Below are 22,099 nucleotides of genomic sequence, written 5' to 3' on the forward strand. Positions count from 1 at the left end.
ACAGGCACTGTTTGGACAATTTTCATCCTTAGTGTGACCCTTGCTCATAAGGTGAATACAGCTGTGGTGAGTGGGCTGTCTTCCTACTCCTCCCAACTGCCTTCTGGGGTCCTGTGAGAGCTCTTACTGCTACTCATAGTGCTTTTCAGGTACCTTATCATCTCTCTCTCTTTTGGGACACCACTTACTATTTTTGGGGTGTTGTCCTCTTTTCTTTGGCTTTAGTGAGGGAAGGTTTACACTGCACAGTGATATCTGCTGAAACAAGATGATGGTTTGGGATCCTCTCTGTTGCCTCAGGGGAAGCTTGTGTTCCTCTCAGGTCCACCTTGCCTGACACACAATGCAATGACAGTGCTGTGCATCCAGTGCCACTCTTAGTACTGACAATTCTGTACCTTCTCTTCCTGCCCAGAGATGACTGCTGGCCCTAGGCTCACCTTGCATACCGGCCTGTGGGAAGGGGAAGCCCTGCCTCCAAAGCTAACCTGATCTCTACAGAGCTCCAGGTCTTTTGCAAATTACCCAGTGATGCATCTTCACTACTGGTTTATCTTCAGTCTGCTTTCAGGGAACTCTGGGGGTTTTAGCTGTTGCTCACCCCCGTCCCAGCAAGACAGAGGGGAGCATCAGAAGGGCAAAAGTGAGAAAACTCATAGACTGAGATAAAGACTGTTTAATAGGAAAATGAAGCTGCTCATGGAAAGCAAAATATAAAGTTTATTCCCATCAGCAGGCAGACCTTCCACACACCATCAGTTCCTTGGTAGGACAAATGCCATAAACACCAATGTTCCCCCCTTCTCATATTTTTCCCAGAGCTTTTAGTGCTCGGCACAGTGCCATAGGGTATGGAATATCTCAGTGGTCACTCAGGATCAGATGTGACCCCCTGTGTTCCCTCACAGCCTCTAGCCCACCTGCAGCCTACTCACTGGCAACAGGTGCAGGGCTGAAATAAGTACAAAAAAGAAAACATTGGTGCTGGGCAAACTGCTCAGCAACAACCGAAATGCTGCTATGTAACCAGTGCTGTTAGTCTCATCCAGAACACAGCCCTGTACAGGCTACTATGGAGACAACTAATTCCATTCCAGCCACAGCCTGTACAAAAATAGAAAATATAGATCTTGGCACTAGTATCCACAACAGCCGAGTAAAGACCAGCTCTTAGAATCACACAGTGGTTTGGGTTGGAAGGGACCTTAAAGATCATCTAGTTCCAACCCCCCTGCCATGGGCAGGAACATCTTCCATAGACCAGAGAATCACAGAGTTGTTTAGATTGGAATAGACCTTTAGGATCATCAAGTCCAACTGTAACCTAACACTGCCCATTACAGAGGCTGAAAAAGCATCAGCCTAATGGACCTGATGGTTCTTTCTTCCCATCATGGGGCCCATATGTGGCACACAGTGAAGACATAATTATGCAGCTTTCCTCCTCTCCCTGCATCCTCCTGGAGGCCTCTCCCGTGGACACAGTGCACTAGACACAGCCTGTGTGTCAGCAGGAGCCAGCCCTTTATCCTTTCTCCTTGCAGCTCATACTAGGCAGCAGTAGCAGAATGGAAAGCATTTCTTTGTTTATCAACCACCCAAAACATAAGTTCAGGTTGCTCAAAGCCCCATCAAACCTGGCCTTGAACACTTTCAACTACAACTTCTCTCTTCCAGTATGAGCAGCCTGATAGTAAATAATTCCTTCCTTAGCCACTTTATTCTTCTGGAGAAGAATTTTACAAGGTCAGTCCATTTTCACAAACTGTAACACCAGGATGAAATAAATTAACCATGCCATAAAAATTAAGCCAATAACCAGTCTCTCCTAGAACCACTGAGTGAAGGACCAGACTTAGGCAAGTCTATCATGCTCAGTGCAAGTCTAAGCACATGAGTTTGTAGCTTCTAGCTCTCCACCTGGTTTGCCAAATTGCTTCCTACTTCCCCTTAATGAACCATTGGTCTCCAAGAGCAAGTGGAAGTCAATCCCGTAGTGTGTGTATGCCACAGGCTGCCATCGTCGATCCAGAATCTCAGAAGAGTGGTCTTCCAAGGAGTCAGTCACCATGTAAAGCTGCCCAGAAAATCTTCACCCTCAAAACCACTTGGCAATACTGCAACCTTCCTCTGCCCAGCACTGATTGCTCCAACAGTGTTTTGCCCACAAGCCACAACCAACCAAAGCCTCTTATAGACACTGTCCAAGGGTACATGTGCTACCAAGGGTGAAAACCCTTTGAAAAAGGTACTTGAAACAAGCCAAGTACCAGTGTAATGGTACACAGAGTAGTACATCTCACTCTCCGTCTTTTCTATGTGAGAGTTGATGTAGCTCTGAGTGAGCTAGTCCAGTTTAACAACTCTAAAAGTTAAAATTAGTTCTATTTTTGTGAACACTGGGAAAATGAGCAGGTCTATCAGGAGCACATTGCTGTTTGGCAGAGTTTCTGGCTAAACAGAATTGTGCTTTTTGAGAAATAATCTTGGTTTCCCCATATGGAAATTGTTTTGGGATTAGTAAGTCTAAAGGGTTGAACATTCACTAAATAAATTTTCTCACAGCAGTCTCTCTTAATATTTAACAATGACCATTTAAAATCCAGGGAACAGAGTTACATAATATAGAAAACTACATGCAGCTTCAGTTTTTGCTTTGGTGATACAAATTTAGGAACGGAGCCAAGTCTGGAAGCCACCAGGCTGGCCTGCTCATCTATCTTGGAAAATGTTCCTGCTTTGTGAGGTGGGGAGAAATAAATTATAACATGTATTACACTGAGTCTGGTAATTAGTCATCAATTACCTGACTTTTTTGTTCCCTCTCTCTGTGCTGTAAGCTTATATAGTCCCTTTATTTACAACAGTGCCTCTGCTATTGACACGTCACTGCTTGTGGTGAAATGGGTAAGAACAACCCAGCCCCTGAGTTATCTCAGACAGAAAATCATTTAGTGAGTAATCCTAGTCTTGCAATTCTGTTGATGGCTTTTAAAAAATGCAAATTGTGTAATGAACTTGTGATATAAATTGCCTATTACGTAACTGAGTGGAGTAATTGCTCCTCACTACAAGAAAAACATTGAGGTGCTGGAGTGAGTCCAGAGAAGGGCAATGGAGCTGATCAAAGTCTTGTGCACAAGGAGCACCTGAGAGAGCTGGGGTTGTTTACCCTGGAGAAAAGGAGGCTTAGGGGAGACCTCATTGCTCTCTGCAGCTACCTGAAAGCCAGGTGGGGGTTGGCTGCTTCTCCCAGGCAACAAATTTGAGGAGAAATGGCCTCAAGAGAGGAAATGGCCTCAAGCTGCACCAGGGGAGGTTCAGGTTGGTGTAACAGTTCATTTGGATACATGTCCGGAATTAAAATAAGTGCCAGAAACATTCAAACACACAAAATATCTTTTATTACAGTGAGAATAGTAATAATAATAATAAACTTAGCAAAAAGAATCAAAAACTAAAAAAAATACAAGATAACTACCTTATTGTGTGGCCTTAAAAACAAATACTATGAACAGCATTTATAATACGATATTAACTAGTAAAAAGGGAGTTTAAAGGGATACCAAAAAGGGATCTTAACACAATATTATCGATAACTATTAACACGATATCAGTTAGTAAAAGGGGAAATTAAAGGAAAAATACTATGAACAACTTATTTATGTAAAAATATTCAATAGCAAAAGGGGAATTAAAGGAACACTAAAAGGATATTAAAAAGTTTGTTCTCTCAGTTGCTTCCTATCAGTAAACTGTGCTTACCCACACGGACAGGCCAGGGCTGTCAGGATCTGCAGAGCTGGTCGGTGCCCAGGCTTAGCGGGCGTCCCCGCGGAGCAACACAGGCTCGGTGGCAGGATGAGCATCGCTCAGCTCAGCAGCTCTGACACCCCATTTTATCAGTTCCACATTACACTATGTAGGGCCAGTACACAGGATAAGGTGATGCCTGAATGGCAGCCAAACACCACCTAATCATTACCTCATGGCAACAGTCTGCACATGCCCTGCTTGTAGGGCAAGGGGCGAGCGACCCCCACCCACAAAATCTTCCTCCCATCATCATCTTTCTCACCCCTGTGTATGACCTCTACCATTGTGTTTCAAGGGTAGATGTATCTATCCTGCAATGTGTAGCAAAACCAAGGAAGAATTCAGCTCTGATAATAGGAGATATCAAGCTGACTTGCTAAAAAGCACAATGGACCTTACAATCAGCTTGTGCCATGGAGTTACACTGTACCATACTCTAGCTGGTTTCACATCCTAATATGATTCCTTTCTCAATGGAGCCTCTATGCTCCATTGATCATCTAATTCAAAAGTACCCCCCTTATAGTTGGACATCAGGAGGAATTTCTTCACTGAAAGGGTTGTCAAGCACTGGAAGGGGCTGCCTGGGGAAGTGATGGAATCATCATCCTGAGAGATGTTAAAAAAAATGACTGAATGTGGCACTTAGTGCCATGGTCTAACTGACGTGGGGATGTTTGGTCATAGGTTGGACTCAAAGACCTTGGGGGTCTTTTCCAATTTCAGTGATTCTGTGGTTCTGTGAACTAATTTCAAGAAGCTCGCACACAGAATTGTACAGTGAAAGACTTGTTGTTTTTAATTCACCATTAATGAATGGAACATGTTGTATACTTAGTCTAAAAGCATTTTTGATTAATAGATGTGACACAGTGGGGATTTGGACCCAAAGCCTGTGAGATGAGTGAGAAAAGAAAGTCCCAGTTTTAGTAACAAGGAAGAAGAAACTTCCCATCCAGTTTACATCTAACTGACCCTCCCTACTGCTGGTGTTATTTCAGTGTGAACATGGGTCTGCTCTGCTCTGAGCACTTGACAAGTTGTGACACAGACCTGAGATAAAGGCCTGGGCCCACAAGGGCGTCCTATTTCCCTGACTCAGACAGGTGAGTCAGAAGGGTTTTAAAGGGAGCGGAACAGAACTTAGGTAGGTGGCTGGGAATAACATGTTTACCCTCCATTTCTATCTCTGTTTCTCTCCACCTCCTCCATCTGCCTGATCAGCTGTTGTTGCTGTCTGCTGCATCTTATCTTCAAGAACTGCAGAAAAAGGGTTTTTTTAGGATACCTTTAAAGTATGGAGGTGCACCACAGAGCCTCCAAGCCCACAGTGAAAGAGCTCAGCAGCTCTTTCTCTGTTGTTTTTTATACTATTGGTGAGGAGAGAACTACAGGGGGGTTGACCAGTTTGGGGAAACATTTATTTTCTGAATGGCACCATTGCATAGTTTCTTAGACTGTGGGGCAAAAATACTTAAGGTTGCTGCAGCTTTGCAGCAATTTCCACCTCAAAATAGAATGCTGACGTCCTCTTAGATTTTTTAGGTATCTGAACTAACCCTACTGTGCACCTCAGCTAGGCAGAAGAAACAATTTGTATCACCACAGAAAAAAGCAAGCCTCAGAAACTATTCTTTGTGAAATGCTAAAATGCATTTTTACTTTTTCTAGCTATCTCTCTCAATATCAGTTTTTTCATGCTAACTGCATTATGACCAGATTAACTATAGCTGATCTGTATACAAGAGAAAACTTACTTTTTGCTCCTTGAAGTGTAAGGAAGCTTTTAGACCATTGCCCAAACCTTTTATTGACTATTTTATTACTTTATTTCAACACAGGCCTCTTCTCTGCAATCTGGGAAGTATGTACGATGTGTGTTGACTGTGGTGGCTCCCTGGGGTGTGGTTCCCTCATATTTAAATATGCATATTTCCCTTATGGATTGCACTGTGCCCCTCAGGTCACCCCCACATGGCACTACTCCAAGAGACCTCTAATACCTCAGTGCTGAAATAAAACATCACTGCCCTGGGAGTGCACACTTCTGCCATTCTCATTTCCAGGTCTTCAACTTGTGTGAAAATTTATATAATTTAATGGAGGGAGGCAGGGGACACCACTGCTGTGTCAGTGATGACAAAGGAAAGACAGACTCACTGTTCACCTTCTGTGTGGCAGGAAGGTTTGTTTGTTTGCTGAGGAAAAGGTCAAACATATAACTCTAGTTTGGGGATGAACAGGAGCAAATGTAACTGGTACATACTGGGCATTTTTGCTAGTTTTTGAACACAGAGGCTTTCCACCTAGAAACAGTTCAAACCTGGCTGTGTCCAGGTGAGATTTCTGCCTTTCTGAACCAATGGATCGCACCTGTTGCACCCCTGATAACAATTTTTAACCCAAACTGCTGCAGGTGCTGAAGCCCAGCCCACAACATCTCAGAGCCTTGGCCCCTTTGCTGCTGCACCCTAGCGCACTGAATGGCAGGTAGAGAGAGACAGATTGGGGTATTTTCAATGGAGATATTACATGGAATCATTGTACACACCGCCTCCCCCTGCGGAGGGGAGCGGGAGGAGCTGTGCTGTGTGCCTCAAGATCTGAACCCCTCAAAGTCTGAACTGAACTTTGCAGATTTTTTTATTGGTTGTTATCAGTAGCTTAGCTGAACAATTATGACTAAGCACTTGCATTGCGAATGTCATACGCTTGGATAATCTTTTGTTTTGAGGAAAACAGAAGACAACCCCAAGATGAACAGGCTGTCTGGACGAGAGCCGCCAGGAGTGAAGTCAGCAGGATTGGGCAGTACCTAGGGGAAACACAATGCCGACAGGGAGTGACCGTGACTATGGACTCGCTGACTACCTACTCAAAACGGCCCCCTGGCTCCAATGGAGGGAAGAACTGCACATGGGAACTAATGAGCAGGAGAAGTGAGAGATGCAACTGGCAAATAGGGGTTTGATTGCTAATTAATAGAGAAGTTATGCAACTTGTAACCAAAGAATGACGGTGCATTCATGTTTGTTAAAATGTATCAATAGCGTAAAGTTTTGATGATCGGCAAGCCAGCCTTTCATGGGTAACCACCCAGATCCCTGCTTCGTGCAAACTAAAATAAAAAGTAGAAATACAGAATCACAGAATTGTTAGGGTTGGAAGGGACCTCTGGAGATCATTTAGTCCAGCCCCCCTGCCAAGGCAGGGTCACCCGGCGCAGCTGACACAGAAACATGTCCAGGTGGATTCAAAATGTCTCTAGAGAGGGAAACTCCATGACCTTCCCGGGCAGCCTGTCCCAGCGCTCTGCCACCCTCCGTGTAAAGAAGCTCTCCCTCACGCTGACGTTAAGCCTCTTGTGATTCAGTTCTCGCCCACCGCTGCCCGCCCCGTCGCTGGGCCCGCCGAGGCCCCGCCGCTGTGCGAACGGGCAGGGCCGGCTCCGTCCCCGCCCCTCAGCGCCCCGCGGCACCTCCGGGCCGCCAGGGTGGCGCTGCCGCCCGCGCCCCGCCGCTCCGGCCGCCCGCCCGCCGCCGCTGTCCGGGCGCGGCCACGATGAGGCGCCGCCGGTCACGATGATGCCGTCACGGGCGGAACCATCAACATGATGGAGTACCTGCTCAAGGTGGGCGGCGGGCGGGCCGGGCAACGCGGGTGGCCGCCGGGGAGCGGGGGGTGCGGGGCGAGCCGCGCACGGCGGGCCGGGGGCAGCGGCGGGATGGCTGCGGGCGTGACGGCGGCGCTGTGTCCGCAGGGAGCGTGCTGGACCAGAGCCTGGAGAGCCTCCTGCACCGCCTGCGCGGGCTGTGCGACAACATGGAGCCCGAGACGTTCCTGGACCACGAGATGGTGTTCCTGCTGAAGGGGCAGCAGGCCAGCCCGTTCGTGCTGCGCGCCCGGCGCTCCATGGACAAGACCGGGATGCCTTGGCACCTGCGCTACCTGGGGCAGCCCGAGATCGGCGACAAGAACCGCCACGCCCTGGTGCGCAACTGCGTGGACATTGCCACATCCGACAACCTGACGGACTTCCTGGTGGAGATGGGCTTCCGCATGGACCACGAGTTCGTGGCCAAGGGGCACGTGTTCCGCAAGGGCATCATGAAGATCGTGGTGTACAAGATCTTCCGCATCCTGATGCCGGGAAACACGGAGAGCATCGAGCCGCTCTCCCTGTCCTACTTGGTGGAGCTCAACGTGGTTGCGCCAGCGGGGCAAGACGTGGTCTCTGATGACATGAGGAACTTTGCTGAGCAGCTGAAGCCTCTGGTGCACCTGGAGAAGATTGACCCCAAAAGACTGATGTGACTGCAATGTGGGCGGTTAAGGCACTGGTTTCGTAAGGGTTCCAGAAAAGGGTGTTTTTCTAAAAAGCTTTTTGAGGGCAAATCAAAACAGGGAGAGGGGAATAAAGGACTACATACCAGTTCTGTTACTTGCAATTACTGAGTGTCTTTTCCCTTCACTAGTGGATATGAACAAAAGTGGAGACTTCAACACCATTAAAATAAAAAATTAAATGTTAATATTGGTAGTTTTCCTGCTGGGAAGATATCTATTAGAAAGCCTATTGCCTAACACTAAAAATGTCATTTTTACTGGAATTCATCCCTCTCGTACCCACAACCCAGTGCTGTCTTTGTTTGGTTTTTTTGAGCACCATTTACGTTTCCTACCCAGTCATCCAAAATTTTTACGTAATACGTGAAGTTAATATCTTTTAATACAGGAGGTTCTGTTTAATACAAGCATAAACCCAGGAACTGCAGTATAAAAGAACAGGTGTACACCTCTTCATAATAGCTCATGTGACAGGAACAGCCAGGACAAAGATGCTTGTAGGGAAACTGTTTCTGATATAACCAAAGTTGGAAGTGGAAGACAATTTAGTAATATTGACATATGCAAGAGGTTTTTACATCTTTTAATGGTGTTCCATCTTTTTCATTGGAGTTGAGTATGGCAGTCTTAGTTAATAAAAAGTAAATTACAAGCTGTTTTTTGTTATTGGGCTTGTCGCAGCAGACAGCAATACTGAATATTGAAATGTTAAGTGCACTTTTGCTGCATTTTTATAAAAAAATTTATTCGCAATTTTTATTTAAAAAATTATTAAAATAGTACCAGCTGCTAATTGAACTACTGATGATTTTGTTTCGTACCTCTCTCGATAGCACAATGGTTAGTAACCTAATACTTCAGTGATAATTCAGTGCTATTTGAATTAGGTTTCGAGGGTTTTCAAATCCAGTTCAATCAAAAAAAGTTTGGGAAAACCAGGAAATATAAAGGAACTTATTTACAAATATTTCTCAAGTTTTTTACAGAGGACAACCATTTTACCCAACACTGTACCAACCTCTGCCTGAAACGTTGCCACACTTCAGCACAAGTTGCTTTATGTAACAACTAAAGGCAGGGACCATTCCCAGAAAAACCTTCAAAAAAAGCCTTTTAAGTTAACAGCTACATTTTCAACACTGGAGTTTGGACAAGATAAGCCTTGACAACTGATCAGCACTTAACCTAAGTGCAGTGTCTTAAGCATTCCAATGCCACAGGCTCTAGTGTGGATGTGGGGAAAAGCCAAGTACTTGGATGGTACGTGAGCAAAACTACGCTGCAGACAGAGCAGCGATTTCCAGCAGGGCAGAAGCAGTGAGGTGTAAGCTGTGTGACTGCTCATTACCCAGACTGAAAGTGTTTTCTAGAGGGTACAAGCACACCTGCAATTCTGTTCACACTAACTGAAGCATTTACACTTTAGATGACAATAGGTCTGACTATAGATTGACCCAAAAATAATAATAAAAAAATTTGTTCTTTTTAGGGAGAATTAGTTTAAACCTTCCAAACTGCAGCTACCAACAGTACCAGGCTTCCTTATTTTAGCTGTAATCCTTGCATAGAAGAGGCAGGTGTGCAGAGAAGAGCTTACTGCATCAATGGCTACAGCTGAGAACACTTTCGGGCAGTTGAAATACTCAAAAAGCATCTCCCTTTCTCCTATCTAATGAAATATATTTTTCTCCTATAAAAGTTAGCTTATAAAAGCTGGAGACTAAAGACTACTAGTGTCAGTAATACACACTAGTAAATTGCATGGCATATCCTGAATTATCATTCATTATCCAGGGTCAAATTGTAGTTACACAGAAATGCTCAATCTCTCTTTACTGGAAAATAGGTAGTTTTTAAACTAAGCACATAAGTTATGGGACCAGGAATGTCAAGTGTGACCATATTTTTTTCATTCTATTTTTGGGGATTTCTTTTTGCAAGACGAAATAGCCACATTCTTCAAGGACAGGGCTTGCCTCAGGACTCTGTTGCAATATATTAGCTGAGGCCTGATGCAGCTGAGCTTGAGATAATTTTCTTTTCTGTGCAAGTAATGCCTTCTGTTATTTCAAACTGTTTCTCCAGTCTTGCATACCTATAAGGTTTCTAAAAATTTACTGATTACTATATAAAAAAGAAATCCCTGTGTAACAAATAAAGGTAGGATTGCTATTGATCCATTAGGCATCAGCTATCTCTAGTATTAAGAAAGCTTGTTCTGTGGAAGCTCATCTCGGTTCCTAAAATTATACTTACTTTGGAAAAAGCCACAAGTTTATCCTTTGGCACATCTCAGTACTGGATCTCTGTTCTTCCCATGGAAGCTTTCAGAATGTTGTTAATTATGAACAAATGAAGATGAGCTGAAATACTTTGGAAGTGCTCTATATGATGGTTACCCTGTATGGGAGCACCTTTTAACATCCCTCTGATATGCCAGCACAAAATGAACTTCTCAATGTGTGAACTAATGTGGCATTCAGGTTTTCATCTCAGTAATGTCAGTAACACAAGCAAACTGCTTTCCTGTTAAATGTTTTCTATACATTAGAATATTGTATATAACTTTATTCAAGATTTAAAAGTTAGTTAAAAGGTAAAATGTTTTAAGTAAGTTTCTCCAAAGCACTGGAAAGTTAAAAATAACAAGAAGCCAGGATTTTTCTTCATAATTTTTAATACCTTTCACTTTTAAATACTGTTTTTAAATTTGTGATTGTAACATGTAAGAGCCAACTTCTTTTAACTTTTAAAACTTATGATTAGAATCATAAAGCTATTATAGAACAGTTACAACTCTACACACTCAAGGTACTCAAAAATATGATTCATGTTTTAAGTCTGTAAATAAACAGTGGTAATTCAAATACAGCATTATCTGTACAACTTGACAAAAATACAGGTGGACAATCTGATTAAAGAGAATCTGCACAACTTCAGATAAGCCAGCTCAGCCCAACTAAGTAAAAGGTAAGGTTTTTTTCAAAGTGCATCACATTTTTTCACAGATAAATTCGTAAAAAATGTTCAGGTTCTCAGACAGAATAACAATGACCGTCTCATCTTCATTCCCAGTACAAGTACTATCAAGTCATGCCCTTCAGATCTAGTTTGGCAACATTAAAATTCTCCAAATAGATGCAGATAGTCAGAGAACGATATCTGATGGAGAAGAGTGCTGCATTTTCAGCCTTTCAAAGTGGTTCATTCTAGAGTCAGGAGCTGCTTCTGCAAAGACCACCACAGCTGCATAAATTCTACTGATCCATTAACAGGAAGAAATGAACTCACAATGCACAGATATGTGACAGTGACTGAAAAGAGGGATGGGCTCAAGAGACAGGACAAATTGTCTAAAAGCAAAATCCCTTCCAGAAGACAGGATCTAATAGCTACTCACAAGGACAATCTGAGAGGCCTTCTTCCTTCTTTTTAAAAAAGGTGAAATTATACTGATTTCTCAGTCATGCAAATCCTTCTAAATTCTTTAAAAAGCCTCTTACAGCTCTGGGCAGGGCTAGCTACAGTGAAGTACCAGTGCCTTTATCTAAAAGTAAAACATTTCTTTACAAATAGTATCTGTAGTGTAATTTTATTTACAGAATAAATCGCAAAAGTACATCACATTTAGTGCAAATGCAACTAATGATATAAGTTTATACACTGCTTTGTAAACTTTCCATACCTTTGTAAAATAAAGCTATCCAATTAAATTAATAAACTTGCCCGTGTTCCAACAATTACCAGAAATGGCAAATAAGGAGTTAAACTCTTTATATTTTGGATTTTTTTTTTTTAAAGTTCCCATCAGTGTCTATGGTGGAATATACCACTGCTTGGTTGATTGTAAAAAGATGAAGTACATTTGAGGTATAAGTTTTGTTTTTTTAACGTTGGTATATAAAATGCTCACTGGTGATATAGTAAACATGTACAAATTTTCATCTTATTTGCCTTACTAACATTACCATATAGGCACTTTTCTACATAGTCAAATTAACAGAATAACTCTGTAATAAGGCATATTCCATGCACACCATTGGAGAAAGGCAAATAAAAAGGGAAGAGTTATGGAGCATGAAATCTGCATGCATGTGTTAGGTATGGTTTCATCTCTACACAGAAGATGAAGAAAGGAAGTTTTTCAACACTGTGCAGATCACATTTAATAATTTACCAAATCTTCATTGTTACTATATTCGATTTCTTTTCAGGCACCTAGCACACTATATCAAATAAGACTTTCAGCTTTCTTTTGAAAATAATATGTCTGAAACTATTTTCCTCAAGATATACAGGTTAGTGAAACACTGAGCAGTCTCTGAAGAGCTTCCAACTACAGGACATGGAGAAAAGACCTCAAAGTCAGTACTAGCCTGATACAGTCCTCTCCTGATCAGCCTCTCCAGAATCAAAGCTAGGCAAACATCTGACATTTAAATTGTCACAGCAGCCAAAGGGAACTTTCCAGTTAGAACTATGCATTCTTATAGCTCTGATGGGTCTTTGATCAAGAGGCAAATAATTTTCCACATGAAAATAGCTTTTATTAAGATGAGGAAAACACATGCAGGATCTGAAAATAATGTACTCATCCTCATTGTAGACTGGGAATGTTGTCTTATGTAATCCAAATGACTTCAATAAATATTATAGTGTACCTTCTCACAGTTTGGGAAAACCCTGGATATCATGCAAGAAAGCAATCCACATATAGCATGGACAGATGTCTTCTAGGTTTCAGGCAGTCTCTTGCCCTCTTATACAGAATCTTTCTAGATAATTCTGGATCATGTTCAATAACAAAAATTCTGCGGCACATATTACATAACTAAAAAATACAATAGAAATATAAAGATATCTGGAAAAAATAAAGCTTTTCACACTCTTACTCCTTCAGAACTAAAGATCGTCATCAGAGTAAGACAATAGAAAAGGCAAAGTCATAAAGATATTGACAGCCCTCAGTTATTAACTGACATTTTATGTAACAAGATGATTCATTGTAGAAATCAGCAGCAATGAACTGTGATTATACAAAGCAGAACAAAACCTACCAACAAGTCACCTACGTTTTACTGAAGCTCCTCCTCCAAACTCCCCCAAAATACCATACAAATTTTTGTGCATATAAAGCACATACAGTATGCTATATGTGCATTTGTCTTTTGTGCTTTTTAGACATGCACAAAAACAGCACAAGTATCTTAGGAAGGCCGACAGTGAAATTCTGCAACTTGTTTAAAATTAAAGTGGTAACCCATGTTGGTGATTCAAAGTTGTATATGCTCTTCTTCTAAAGCAAGCAAATAAAAGTAGAGCCATATACATGTTATCAATACATGTATTTATAATTACACACTGATTCAGCAAGAAAAGTTAACAGGAGAGAGCTACTTTTAAATATTCAGCCTCATGGTGTTGCAACACTTCTTCACTTCAGTATACAAAGCCTAGAACTCAGGCCATAAAAAGACTGTAGATCCTTCGTTCCAGCATGGAGTGCTCAATGCATGGTCACTTCTCCAGCGCGGAATGCTCACTCAGTCTTGTTCTGATTGCTGCAGGTAAGCAAAGACAAAACTACAGCACTGAAAAGTTTGAATGCTAATAGAAAAATGAACTTGTTAAATACTTTAAATATCACCAGAACTCCTATGATCACGTGGGAACTGTTGGCTTGTGACAGCTGTGCTGTTAATGCTTCACCTACACTACTTCTCTAACAACACAAAATTAAAATTGTGAATCATTACAGGGCTACCTGTTACAGAATGATGAAACGACTACAACTTTTGGAGTCTGACACAATAAATAGAACCCGAAAATAAAGAGGGGGGGCTATGTCATGCATAGAAAAAGCAATAAAGGCTCATTTTCAGATGTAACCAAATGATGCTGCAGCAACAGAACACCTAAATGGAATTCCATGGTTTGACATGTAAGCTATACATTAACAAAAATTAAGCTAAGCCTTACTTAACACTAGGGGGCTCAGAAAACCCCTTAGTGATCAAGAAATCCTCTTCTAATGTCATATCATCATCTAAATATTAAAACAATTTTAGATTAGCTCAATAACCTATACCATTAAAATATATCTATTGACTTCAGGAAGCATCTGGAAATCCCTTTTCTTTCTCGGGTTCATCAAAAAGGCTAAAAATTTAAGTCACAGCCTTATAAATACTCTAGTAATTCATGTTGGTCTGTCAGAAAAGTTCCATTAATAAAAATTCTAGATCAAAACTATTCTGTCAGTACAAAAGAATACTTTGAAATGTAGTAATAATCTACCAAATATGCAATTATAAGTAGAATTTAAGATATAAAAACCACATGAGGCTCTAGAGAAACTTCAGTGTGTATTTTTTCAGAACAAGTGTAAAATGGCTGTGATAATTGAGAAAAAACAATGCTTCATCCTTTCATACTTCTACATAAATTGGACATGTATGCAAAAACTTGCAAGATAAACTATTGAAAGTCTACAAAAAACACTGCTTGCCAACTTACGCAGCCCTTATTTTTCACGCTAATAATACACACAAATTACACAAATGTTTTACAAAAGTATATATTGCATATGAATACTAAAACTAAGCACTGAATTCATGCTAATCAGGTAAGACATTTCTAGACTGAATACTTCTGTTTGGCCTTAAATTTAAAATGGCAAAGCAAGAATAAAAAAAATATATATACCTGCTAATACTAGAATAAAATAGGCTTTCCTGCTGTTTTCTCTTGCACGTATGATGTAAAACGCTTCAAGAACTTTGGATACTCTCGTTTAGCCACTGCTCGTAGCACTGATGCTGGTGCCCATCCTCCTGGGTTCACTACAAGTAAACAGGAAGAAGGACATTGAAATAAAGCAACTCCATTAAAGGCTAGAAAAGAAAATTTAAGTTCATTATTCCTTCAACTCTCTCTAAAGTAACAGGAAAGAATAAAGATGAGCGGATTTTTTTTTTATGCCCCTAAGCTTGTGCTGTAGCACTTTCTACTCATAATACTCAAGCTCAGTCCAGGTCTGTGATGCCACTATTTAGAAAACAGTAAACATGATGTATTGTGAGTCTTGAGAAAACGCCCAAATGGAAGAGGACATTCTCTATGGGCTTCCAAGAAACAAAAGAAAGAGACTTGAGTAAATTTTTACTTCAAAGAAAAACATAAGTCAGTCTTAACTTTTCAATAATTGCTGCATTTTTCTGCAGAACTGCTACATAGCTAATGCCTTACAAATTATTTTAAAGCATTTAAACAAAATTTGAACTGATTCTGAATCATGCTTCAATTCATGCAGCAAGTATGCTGCTGAAAAGTTACCATATAATCATAGTTCAGAATTTAGCAACAAAAATGTATGTTTTAAGTAACTGTGAAACTTTTAAAACAAGTAATAAGGTGAGCTACTCTTGAAGTGTTTTGTAGCACTAGCAGAATAGCTATTAAGTATGCACATCCAATACTACAATACACTGGTAAATACTGGGTACAGCAACAATACAGTTTGGCTTTGACAACTTTTCAGTCAATATCAAGGATTCTATCAGCAAAAAAAGTAATTAAAGAATGTAGAATAGATTATACAGTTGCAAGCATCTTCATACAAAATGTATTTGCTCATTCTTGGCACCAAGGGTGAGAACTGTATCTTTACTACGAGCAGCTTTTCAGCCTAATGAGATGAACTGAGAGAAGAAAAAATTTCAGCAGTACATGAAAAAAACAACACACCACTACTGACACTAAAAGCTACGCCAGCTCATCCCAGTTGCAAACATTTCTGCTCACCTTCCTCCAGCCCAAGGTTGTGTACTTAGGACTGAGCTTCCAGAACACCACAAAATGAATGATCCCATTCATCATGTAGCACATTAATTTGACTCTTTTTGAATGTGAAGACCACAAGTGTGATGCTATATATAGATTTAACAGAAAATTGCATCAATGGTCTTTTTTTTTTTTTTGCCAGTATTCAACTCCCCAGAACTGGCATTTATCATGAATGTCATACTGAAAAATTTTAAACTTACCATTAGCTACATATGTAATCTTGCACAGGATGTTGTCCCTGCTTATTTCCTTGTTCCCCTCTGGTGGGCTTACTAATGTCTGACAAATCATAGCAATATTGATTTTGGCACGGACACAGCGATTGTTCAGCTGTCAAAAAACATGAAACATTGTAAGCCTCACAGTAAAATTGTTTCAGCATACTTAACCACCAACATTTTAATTGACTAAGAAGTCTAAGACACTGGAAACTGTGTTTCTGAAAGTCTGCATTCTAGCACTACATGGACGTAGCAAGAAAGTGAGTAAAATGAAAGGTAAAAGGTGAATAGGGAAAGAATTAAACTAAAATGCCTGAATTTCAAGTTTCTGCTTGCTTAACACAAGTGGATTACTTCAATTATTGTGACAAATCAGTAAAGGAACATTTCAAGGATAACGCATCAGTTTACAAATATCAGTTAACTTTTCCCTTGACAGCAAGCTATGGCATAGTAACCCAAAGAAAACAATCATTGCTACTATCTGATAGAGCCAAGGCAAAACTGTATAAGATAGAGACTTAACCATATATACACTTATACAAGCCTACTCCTGTATCTGACAATACTGAAGAGTTATTAATTTGAATCCATATAAAATAACCTCTGTTCTTTAAAATTATTTCACATTTCCAGAAATTTTGCTTCCATTCTGATGAAACACCTTAGATTTGCCCACTGAGAGATAAGGCAAGAAAGCTTTTGGCTCAGAATGCCTTCATCGGGTCATTGTATCACCTGGTTTAAATTAGCTGTATTTTTGTATAAGCCCCCCATCTCCCCTCACATTAATATTGCAAATGCATTACCACATAATAGAAAAACTTCACCTTAAAAGCAGAACTTCACAGAATCAAAGTAATACTTACAGGAGCACTGTCATGTTCTACAGAGAAATTGCACACAATCCATGTTTCTGGATCATTTTCACTAAATGCTGGTATTTTTCTGATGGCAGACAAATACAGCACATCCCTTTGAGAAGCTGGCCACACCCTCTGCAGAGAAACACCTGAATATAAGCTTTTCCAGGTTTGCAAATTAAGTACTTATTAACCTTAGTTACAGGAAAAAAACCAAGCAAGACAAACCAGGTCAGTTATGTCATTGAGTGTTTCTTCAAGTCAGTAATTTCATTTTCAAAACTGAAACAGACATACTGTTATTAGTAGGTAACAGAAACTTCAGGTTGTGTGGCTACGCTTCATGCCAAAAAAATTAAGGTATAACTTTAAGGCCTTTGAAATGCAGGGAGCCAAGCTGCAATGAATTTTTCAGTAGAAAAACAGGAAGAGGCAGCTCCCTTCCTGTTTCCTCAACCTCAGGTTTACATTTTAGTTAATACTTGTAAGCTACAAACTAAACTAGTGCTTAAGTATATAGTGATGTATCTACATTTACTTATGTCTCTGGAGAGAAAAAAAGAGGAGAGACATATTTAAAACAATTATTTCCAAAAGCTACTTCTTCAGTAAGACAGATATGGCGAACTGATATTATCCAAGAGAAAGTCTGAGATACAAAATGCCTGATAAAATAAGGAAATATACAAAAGCTTTCCTGACTTTCATGACACTCAATAAGATAAAAGTCTGGCTTTTACCAGAATACAATACAGATTACACAATGTCTTACTCAATCATGAGTCCTCTGTTAAAGTAGTCTAAATCTAATCATGTTAAAATGGTCAAAGAAAAATACCTGTTTGAACATTTGAGTATACTAATACCTAGAAACATGCAAGAAAAAAGATGAATCTGTATATTTCATTCCCATCCATTTTTAAAATTTTTAAGTTACAGTTCATGGATTGTAATTCAAATTACCATTTTTTTAATTGACAGCAGAACCATTTTGGAAGGAAAAACAATGAAGATGCAAGAACAAATGCTGTATCAACAATTATAAACCCTTGCATTATGAGGTGGTATGTCAGCTAACTGTGGTTAACAGTACCTCATATTTTTGCAAAAAACATCTGATACAGTGGTATAGGATTCTTTCCCGTAGTATGTGTTTATTTACTGCTTCTGTTTGCCTCAGATGACTCTTGCTGGCAGTAATACAATTGTGAGATTAAAACCAGTCCTCATTTGTTATTACAAACTCTATCAGACACGTACACAACCAATTATGCTCTCAAGACAAGTTTGAAAAATTGATGAAGTTGCAGTTTAATAGAGAACTTCTGAAATGTTGTTCTGAAGAGTATTTTAAGTTGTTAAGCCAGCAAAGTACTCAGAGTAATATTGGAATTCACATTCCTCGGACTGTCTCAGTAAGGTATGCATAGATGAAATGTTATTACCTTATGTGTCTGGTAAATGATGATTGCATTATCTGCTAGATTTTCCACAACATGAAAATTTTCAATTGTTGCTAAAAGAAGAGGGGAAAAAAAATAAATCCATCAGTAAACAATCACAGACACATTAGGTCAACAATATCTTTGCTGATAAACATGCAAAGTCGAAGAACCAATTCCTTACTTTCCCAGTCATTACGAACATCGACATTCCAGAAGTAGTGGCAAACTTCATGCCCTGTTACCCCTTTAACAGCATGTGTTGCTTTCAAAGGATCTAGAACTATTCCATTCTCTTCCACCTCTCTTCTGTATACCTACAGCCAAACAAAAAGAAAGAAATGTAGAAAAGAAATTGTCAAAACTGTTCATGTGTTTAATTGTTTAAATTTAATCAGTAAAAAAACCAAACAAAAACAAACCCACTTACCCAGACGACTATCACATGAATTTGCCATGAGAGTGTTCTCTGGTAACCACTGTTGCAGACATTATAACATGGCAATTCACACTGAAATACCAGTACTTGAAGGATCTCTACTCCAAAAATTATTAAGCTACCTTATTTATCACTATGCACAAGGATTTATAAGCACAGCAGAGCAGCCAACACAGTAGCTTGCTACTGTAATATTTACACGTTACTTTGATACCAAGCTTTAAGCAGAAGGGAATGAGAAAGTAATCTGCAAAGACAAAGCTATTGCAAGAGTTACACTGGATTTTGTATGAATAAATATATTGGAAGCCACAACTCTGGTGGACTCCAGTCCTAATCTAAACAATGCTATTCTCAGAGAGAAGTTTCAACAGCCTAACTTGCTGAGTGATAGTGTTGCAGAAAATCACAGAATCATATAGGTTGGAAAAGAGTCTTAAGATCATTAAGTCTAACTGTAAACATAACACTGCCAAGTCCACCAGACTGAAAGTATCTGTCTTCACAGCATATCATCTTACACAAAATAAACAAATGTTTACCTTCATTTCTCCTTCTTCTACCACTAGCTGCCAATTGGCATCTCCTCCTACATCTTGCAAGGAATATGTCATATGATTTTGTACCATCTCTTCCACCTTTAAAGGGAAAAAAAAAAGGCTTTTTAACTCATTCCTTCTATCTTTTTGCGCAGATACTGTACAGCATTGGAAGTCACAAGTCAATACTTCAGTTCCTGTGCAGGAGATCAATTTGAGAACTTTCTATTACAGGTTAAGAACAAGCAGATAGTGCTAGCCTTCAGAAACAAAGCCAAAATCTTGATTTAACTTCCAACGTCATTCTTCGTGGGCACTTCCTATCCTTCCTTTGTGCCTCTAAACTGTGAAATCTCACTACTTCTACCTAAAACAGCTTTATTTCAGCATATAGGAATTTCAGTTATCTCTAAATAGAATTAAAATGCACTCTAAGATATTCACTGAAGAGCATTTAAAAAGCTGAACAAAGGCAGGGGGTTGGGGAAGAAGACTGACAAGCTCTAAAAAAGTGAATACATATCAAAAGTAATATTGAAAGAGCAGTGAAGAAAACAGTCATGAGCAAAGCATGCCTGCTCTGTTTCAATGGCATCTTTGCACAGTTGCCAGCTACGACAAAAAAAAAAGAACAGAAATGTCCACATTCAAAAGATTATGATGGTATAGAGACTATTATTCTACAGAGACTACATTACTCTGTTTCTTTGGTTCCCCACCCCCTTTCAAACACCCCAATTAAAAAAGGAAACAAAATTATAAAGTATCCATTGCTGTGTAATGCTTCAAATATTGAAAACATTTGAATATCTTTTAGGTGGAAAAAAGTTAAATGACTACCAAAACTTGTCACAGCAAGCAACTCCACGTGATTCACACAATTTTCCTGAATTTCTAGAAATACCTTTTTTTTTTCAAAAGGAAAAGCATTACAAGCAAAGGTTAGTTAATTCACCAACACAAAGATTAGCCTAAGAAGTTCCCAATCACAGGATTATTAGCCTGAACCTTAAAGTGCTTTTGCAATAAAACAACATATAAAACATATATTTGAGCAAATAGTAAAACAAGTAGAAAGTAAAATTAATAAACAGTGATATGATATAGAATGGAAGTTCTATGGAAGATGTTATTTACTTTTAATTTAAGGCAGTAATTTTGTTTGTATTATGTACTCCATGGGCAATACACCTAAGACCAGGAAGAAAATAGGTAACTGAATGAAGCCAAAACCTTTAAAATGCAACATCAAAATAAAACCCATTAGATGGAAATTCTCGTTTGTCTCAGTTTAATAATAGACTTCTTTAGAGAATGAAAAGTTATCACTTCAGTTTTTGGAGGGTTTTCTAGGTGTTTTGTTTTTGAGTTACAGTGAAAAAACACTCCCAAGATTTTTGTTTCTGCTTTTGGACAAATCAACTTTTTCTGCCAGTTACTAGAAGGTTTCCTTCAAAAAATTCTTCTGTTTTTCTTATCCAGTGAAACAGTGACAGTACAATACAAATTAGGTAAGAATGTGGGCTATTTAAAAATTCAATTTATTAGATTAGATTACACTTCTAGATCACACTTCTAGATCACACTTCTTTCAGAAAGCAATCCTTGCCATGCTCCCAACATTTGCTTGCCACACCTCCCCTTGTCTCTTCTCCCCCACCTCTTTATTTATTAAGGACAAAGCTATCTCTTACACATTTATTTTTCTCTTTTGCTACTTTTTGCTTTATACTAAATGCAGAGGAATGAAGGAAATAGCAAGGAAAGAAGAGAAGGAGGCATCCACAGGAGTGCCATCTAAACAGATTCTTACTTCTGCTTCACCAGGAAATGCAGTACCTACAGAATTGCCTTGTGCATGCTATTTGTCCAAACCGTATTTAATCTGAAGACTGGTCACTGTCTGTCAACTCGCACCTATTTCAGAGGCACAGAGTCAAGATTCACAGACCCTCTCCCACTGGAGAGGTTCACTATTACCTCTGGGTTCCTAGCAGGCTACAGAATAGTCTGCAAAAATACCTGTAACATGTATGCCATGCAGCCTTGGCCTGAACATTAAGTGGCGAGTTCTTCACTTCAAAGGGCCTCAGAACACCTCCACCTATTAGAAAAGCTGCTATTTCTTTAAGAAAGTGATCTGACCTCACACTCAACTGGCAGAGGTAAATCAATGCCTTTCTAGAGGCACACTGAAGAACCAGCTCCCATTAGAATACATTTATACTTCTCAGTCTTAAAAACAAGGTTGCAAGTTTCTACTTGACCTTTTCCCGATATCAAAATTTCCTTCATTCATATGAATTCTAGAAAAAAAATAATTTTTTTAAGAATTGAGATATTAGCCTGCCTTCCCAAAAGCCAAATTGTCAGCCTGGGGCCAGAGGCCAATTTTTTATTAATGAAGTCCAGAGCAGTTGTAATGAAAAGATTTGCTGATTTTCTCATCTTGCTCTCTGTTGTCTTTCACCCGCTTGTTCACTAGAAATGAAGCTCCAGAGCAGGTGTACTGACTTGTTGGTTTGGCAAAAATTTGTTCTAGAGAAAACATGTAGGGGATAGGGGTGTGTGCAGGGATAGTAGCTTT

At 39.7% G+C, this 22,099-nt stretch overlaps 2 protein-coding genes across 4 annotated transcripts in view; one reads left to right on the forward strand and one right to left on the reverse strand.

The window, feature by feature from the left end:
- The first annotated feature begins 6,670 nt into the window (after nt 1-6,670).
- Nucleotides 6,671-8,348, forward strand: MED18 (mediator complex subunit 18). The gene is made up of 2 exons (XM_029958970.1): nt 6,671-6,755; nt 7,448-8,348. Exons 1-2 carry the CDS (start codon nt 6,671-6,673, stop codon nt 8,128-8,130), a joined length of 768 nt encoding a protein of 255 aa, XP_029814830.1. The 3' UTR covers nt 8,131-8,348.
- Nucleotides 8,349-10,822: 2,474 nt separating this feature from the next.
- The window catches only part of CERT1 (ceramide transporter 1), an 84,754-nt gene continuing 73,477 nt past the window's right edge, over nt 10,823-22,099 (reverse strand). For all 3 annotated transcript variants that reach the window (XM_029958983.1, XM_029958982.1, XM_029958984.1), the window contains 7 exons: nt 19,516-19,611; nt 18,719-18,851; nt 18,538-18,608; nt 17,099-17,227; nt 16,209-16,338; nt 14,869-15,005; nt 10,823-13,724 (listed from right to left, as the gene is read on the reverse strand). In XM_029958983.1, coding sequence (XP_029814843.1) covers nt 14,878-15,005; nt 16,209-16,338; nt 17,099-17,227; nt 18,538-18,608; nt 18,719-18,851; nt 19,516-19,611 — 687 coding nt within the window. In that variant the 3' untranslated portion in view covers nt 10,823-13,724; nt 14,869-14,877. The remainder of the gene's footprint in view (nt 13,725-14,868; nt 15,006-16,208; nt 16,339-17,098; nt 17,228-18,537; nt 18,609-18,718; nt 18,852-19,515; nt 19,612-22,099) is intronic.

Source organism: Manacus vitellinus, unplaced genomic scaffold, assembly GCF_001715985.3.
Source record: "Manacus vitellinus isolate BGI_N305 unplaced genomic scaffold, ASM171598v3 scaffold_18_pilon, whole genome shotgun sequence".
In the NCBI taxonomy this organism is placed as follows: Eukaryota; Metazoa; Chordata; class Aves; order Passeriformes; family Pipridae; genus Manacus; species Manacus vitellinus.